This window comes from Eurytemora carolleeae, unplaced genomic scaffold (assembly GCF_000591075.1).
Source record: "Eurytemora carolleeae unplaced genomic scaffold, Eaff_2.0 scaffold1292, whole genome shotgun sequence".
In the NCBI taxonomy this organism is placed as follows: Eukaryota; Metazoa; Arthropoda; class Copepoda; order Calanoida; family Temoridae; genus Eurytemora; species Eurytemora carolleeae.
Window position 1 is genome coordinate 89,894 of NW_019397177.1, and position 6,000 is coordinate 95,893.

The window sequence follows — 6,000 nt, forward strand, 5'->3', positions numbered from 1 at the left end:
GAAATCTACATTACTGGCAGCAAACTAATGATTTGTTAGTGTGGTATGGCTCGCCCTGAAATATCTAATCTTAAATTCAAGTCTCCATGCAAAGTGTCTAACGGTACCCTTGACACCTTTGTCTAATTTAAAACGTAAACCATTGTCGTGTTTATTTCAGTTTCTCCATTGTTTCAGTTTCTCCATTGCTTCTTACAAGCGAGAAATGCGCAAGTCACTTTCGCAGATGAAATTAAACAATTTTAAGCAACAAAAAATTTGATACTTTATCAGCCAAAGCTTTCAAGGGTATTGATTATTTTTATACAGTCTTTAAACAGTCCAAATTGTCCCGCTCTGAGGGTTGTACTAAAACTAATGCTAACAAAGTAGGGTTAGTTGAGATAATACTATTTTAAATCAAACATGAAGACAAAGGTACTAAAGATAACTAAAAATACTGTTGTAAATTCTTTAAATTTTGGATTTCGACATAAAGAGACTTTTGTGAACACAGAAACACATTAATTGCAAAGATAGAGATATTTTGTTTGAGTCTCAACAAAAGTTATTTTCTTTTAAAAAAGCAATCAGATCTCAATTTGTTTAGCGACCGTTTTGTACAAAATATTATAACCTTGCACATAACTTCTAAAAAGAGAAATCAAAAAAGAAATTGAAATGGAACATTGTTTCATAGAATAAGGCAAATATTTCTTGCGTGGAAACTTGAATAATAGCTTCGAGGTATTAAGAAATGATCTTCTTATTTAATCGCTGGTGTAGGAAGAGGTGCTTCTACAGTTAGTATTCCATCCTACAAAAGGTAACATTAAATATATATTTAGTCAAATTGATTAGATGCAAGGTTGGGGGTTGGATTTTCGTACACTGGTAGGCAATTATATCAATACAATGAAGACAACTTTCGATTTAAATTGTAATTCATATCAAGCTTGGATACACATAAACATAGAAGTCATCAGAAGCCGTCAATCAAAAAGGCTTCTCTTTGATTACTTGTAAACTTGTAGTTCGAAAGAAACTTGTTAAAAATCAAAACTTAAATAAAAAGTCGTCTTCATTGTATTGATATGATCGCTTACAAGTCCGTGCAGTCCTATTACATAGAATTAGTCAAATGCGGGCAAAGACCTATCTCATCTTTGGTAATTAATTAAGTGCCTGTACTACTACTGCCCCATTTAAATAACAACATTTTATCTTGGAAATATTAGCTGAGTTTTCTTATCTTCTGTCATTGAAAAATCTACATGGCAAACAAGTCTCAGAATAAAGATTATTTATGTTTGATGCTTAGTGTCAGAGGCGTATTCAGGGGAGGGGGGGATATTGGGGATCGGCCCCCAACGAATGCTGAGCCCCCCCACTAGAAAGACAAACAAAATTTCAGCCCCCACCCCCATGGACAAGTTCCTTAATACGGCCACCACCCCTGGACAAAATCCTGAATATGCCCCTGCTTGTTGTATACTGTAAGAAAAACCACTTCAAAAACCTTGGATAAAGAGGATTTGATGAGTTCTGGGTCTGTACCCTGGGGAAGAAGAAATTCCCTGTTGTACTCTCTATACACAGTTCTAAAATAATTATTTATCAATTTTTTTAAATAGACTTTTAGGGCGCTTCCCCCTATCTAATAACAAATTTAATGTTTAAATGTTGCTTTTCGACTTCAAGTGACCTTTTTTTTCTTGCAAATGTAAAACTCAATTTTTCGCGGATTTCTCTGTTATCTGGTGTATATTTAAAAATAATGTCGAATTTTTCCCCTGTTTGTAGGGTTCAGACTGACAACATACAGCTTAACAGATGTATACACATGATATTAGACAAGGAAGAAAGAAGAAAGACATTGAAATTCAATTTCATTTTCAAGTTATTACTTTTTTTTTCTTACGCTTGGTAAACCCAACAACCGAATTGATCTTTTTGCATTGCGTGATGCGCTTAAAGAATGTGAAAGTAAGAAACCAATTCCGATTTACTTTTAACCTTAAAGACGCATGCATGCAAAAAGAATGCAACCATTTTATCAAAAAAAGGGTACCTAACTTATTTAGACTAATTATGTTACCTGCCATTAGAGTTCTCTTCATGTTTAGCTTGAACAAGAAGTTTATTATCTACAGTTTTCACAATAATCTCTTCTGGAGAGTACTGAGAAACATCAAACCTTTAAATAACATTTTAAACGGTTAGAAAGTGTCTTGTAGGTTAATTGTTAATCCTTCGAAATTAGTTTTTCACCCTACTGTCGATATTTCAAGTTTAATATTTTTCTGCCCCCTCTTATCTATGGTTACTTGATAAACAATAGACTTGCCTGGCAAGTCTTCCCGCAACCCCCTACATTAGAGGAGGAGAGGTGGGGTAGAATAAAGAGGTCGTAGGACTAATGAAAGCCTTTAGGAGACTTTGGATAAAATAACAGAAATTCAAATGTCAGGGGGGGGCAAAAAAACGCTCAGGGAGGGGCAAAAAACGTTTGCGCTTCTCACCTCCCCCCCCCTGGCTATAATCCTGTGTACGCGCCTAAGTTTATAGAGTCTTACTAAATTTTCTACAAGTATGTCTTAAGAGTATGCACTCCAACAGCCTTCAGCATAAAATGTCTAAAATCTCACTGGTGTCTATAATAATTATTTTAGTTTCGATGAACAATGAACCTTGTCCAAGATGTTTACCTGAGTTTCAATTCTTTCTCTTGAACCCCGCCCGCACTCACAACTTTATCCTTGAGAAGAGGAGAGTTTAAACCCTGAAATAAATTTTATGAAATTGTAGTGTACTTTATCATTATTACTCACTTTATCGTGAATTTCATAATAAACGTGCAATAAAGTAATCATCGTGCTAAAATATTAAATTAGCTGTAAAGTTTTGATTGATTTCCAAAATACTTTTTCGATATCTCGAAGGTTCTCGTTTTTTAAGATTATATTTTGTCCCCCGCTAAAAAGGCTTGAACCTTCTCGATAAAGAAAAAATTTCTGTCCAAAAACTTTATAACACTGCAAACCAAAATAACAGTGTTATAAATAGTTATATATCTATAACAAACTTATTATTGAACTGACGAACAACTCTTTTCTGAATTTCTCGACAATGTAGCAAAATTTTAAGATACAAAAAATGCAAAAAACAATCAAGAACACAGTAACATAAATTTCACTAGTAAGGGATTGTTATTTGGCGTACCGTCCCGTTTTGCCCATATTGTCTGTATGTGTACTGTACAGCTTGCTCTACCAGGTTCAAAGTCGGCCCTGTACTTGATATGAATCGGGTTTAAAGCGCGTTTTTTCATTATTTCATTTCAATATGTACAATAGAATTTTTTTAATGATTACCTGAAGCCAGGCTGAATGGCCTCCAAGTCCTCCTGTGACTCCTGGAACTAGATCATGATCTCCGGTAGATGTGCTAAAAATTAATTTTTTTAGCTAAAAATAAACAGAGGAGGAATTTAAAACATGCATGGTTCCACTTGAAATTGTATTCAGTGTTTGAGATTTGAGCCGGCGCTCAATTGGCGGTTCAGTGACTCGGTTCCAATTCTTTAATTCGGCCCCAGTAACACCAATATAAATTGAGAGGGATAAAGATGCATTGGCGAGCTAAATTTGAATCTTGGTTTGTATTCAAAATAAATGAGAAAAGGAAACTGACAAAAAGTGGAAACAAATGCGACATTATGTAGTTTTTGTCAGTTACAGGAGAAGCAGAAAGTCTTTCCAGTGAATCCAGTACCCATCCATCTTAAAGGGAATGTACACGAAAAAAGGGGACTGAAAGCTAATCACTTTAGCTCTTGATCGCGATCCATGAAAGTTATATCTGATGTTCCTGTCTCGAGAAATAGATGTAAAAATGTGTCAAATTTATACGAAAATTCATATAGATGTAGTAGAACTCCCACCAATCAGAGTGCAGTATACTGGTCACGTGGCTTTGACTGTATCACGTGACCAGTTTACTGCACTACCATTGGTGGGAGTTCTGATGACGTCATACGGACTTCTCTATATCTCTATATCTATTAACAATAAAAATAAAAATCATAAAATAATAATTGGAAAAAAACCTAAGTTACAATTAGGTTTCTCTGGGATATCTTCGTTTTCAGATTGGTTATTTATAGGCTGAATATGATCTGTTTAAACCTACCATTTCTAAACCAACTTATTCATGTGAATTTTTGTATAAATTTAACAGTTTTAAATCAATTTCTCGAGACAGGAACATCAGATATAACGTTCAATGGGTCGCAATCAAGAGCTTAAGTGATTAGCTTTCAGTCTATATCCCCTATCATTTTTCCTTTACAGTTTCTTTGAGCCAGTAAGAATTCTTAAAGATAAAAAATAAACAGGATAACCCACGCACAAAGGTTAACCCTACAAAGTGTAACAAATTAAATTTAGATAAAAAGATAATAATTAAAAGAAATTACAGCAAAAGCCTTAATAAAAAAGTAAAATGAACAACTTACAACGTACCTAAACATTTAAAAAAAATTTTTTTTAAAAAGCTTTAGTTTTCTTTTTCTTGATTGTAATCTTTTAATGATCACTTATATTTACCTCACCAACTATCTTAAATTTATGTAGCCCTAGAGATATGCATTATAAATTTGAAACGCGCATTTTTCTAGCTTAAGTTAGAAAGGAGTATTGGGCAAAATACTGCTCAATTTTTGCAATTTTAACAGTAAGGGTAACTATAAATATTTTTAATAAATCTTTTCTTTTAAGGCTCATTCTTTAGGGGTAACACTGTATAATGAATGATAGTTTATAAAATCGTAATTGAAAAGTAAAATTCTACAAAAATACAAAGTGTAAAAATGTAAATAGGAATTTTACATAAAAAGATAATAATTAAAAGTGACTACAAGCAAAAATCATATAAAAAAGTAAAAATAAACACCTAAAAGAAAAAAAACTAAAATCCACATTTAAATATATAAATACGAAAATTATGGTTTAAATAATAAATTGCTAATGCGAAACATATGTATGTAAATAAAAGAGTAATAAGGATTTTTTTTGTTATCTTTGTAGCCTGCAGTAAGCCAAAGAAAATTGTTTGCAGGTTCAGGTTGCATGATTTTTCCGATTCTCAAAACGAATACTAAGTATTGTGCCTTATTGATCCATTTAAGTATTTCTTTTGCACAAATATGGTCATACTTTTGGCGCAATGTAAATGAGTAAATTTATCGCGAATTTTTATCCGCAAAAAGTGGTATTTGCGTAAACGACTTTGCATACGACTATTTTGTAATTTCGGTGAAAAAATCTAAATTGTATTATATTGATTGTGACTTTTTAAACTATCTTTGCGAAAGAGGCGTAAACCTTTATTGGCTATATGATGTTTGTGCGCGTAAATCTAGTCAAATTCAGATATTTTTTAACATCCTAAAATGCAAGAATTCATAATTATGGCTAAAATAAAATAATCGACTATTCCCGCTGTATACTGAAAAACTATTAAGATATTTTGAAATTAAAATTATTTAAAAATGGGATGCAACCAAACCAAACTAAAGTTGCAACAAATGAAAAAAAAATCTAAAGGGTTGTGCCTAAAATGGACTGTAACCGTAATTTCAAGTGACCTTCCATTTATAAAGATGCATGTCCTATTCACAACGGTATCCTTTAAACCTTTGATCGGACAACGATGAGGGATATCCTTTATTGTATAGCTGAAGAATGAGGGCCGGGAGACTCTAGGTTACAGTGTATACTGTACGCTTCGTGGTAGTGTACACTCGCGCGTTTTCTTAATCTCCCGCTATATAAATAAGAAAATCTTTTATCTACGAAATCCTTGATAAAGCAACGGTTTAAAGGGTATAGTTGTAAATCGGACATGTTACTTTATAACTGGAAGGTCACTTAAAATTACGCTTACAGTCCCTTTAAAAATAAGAAAGCATGCAGCTTGGTTTAAACCTTGACATGAAGCTTGATTTTGATCCTTCAACTT

The 6,000-nt window shown here is 33.0% G+C and overlaps 1 protein-coding gene across 1 annotated transcript; it reads right to left on the bottom strand.

Annotated features, from left to right (window-relative positions):
* Positions 1-229: 229 nt before the first annotated feature.
* Positions 230-6,000, bottom strand: LOC111712531 (heat shock protein beta-1; the record flags this gene model as incomplete). Its single annotated transcript, XM_023487178.1, is given in 6 exon segments — positions 230-796; positions 1,499-1,580; positions 2,078-2,176; positions 2,688-2,761; positions 3,354-3,426; positions 5,967-6,000. Coding segments are annotated over 6 exon segments (413 nt in total), but the record flags the coding sequence as incomplete, so codon positions are not given.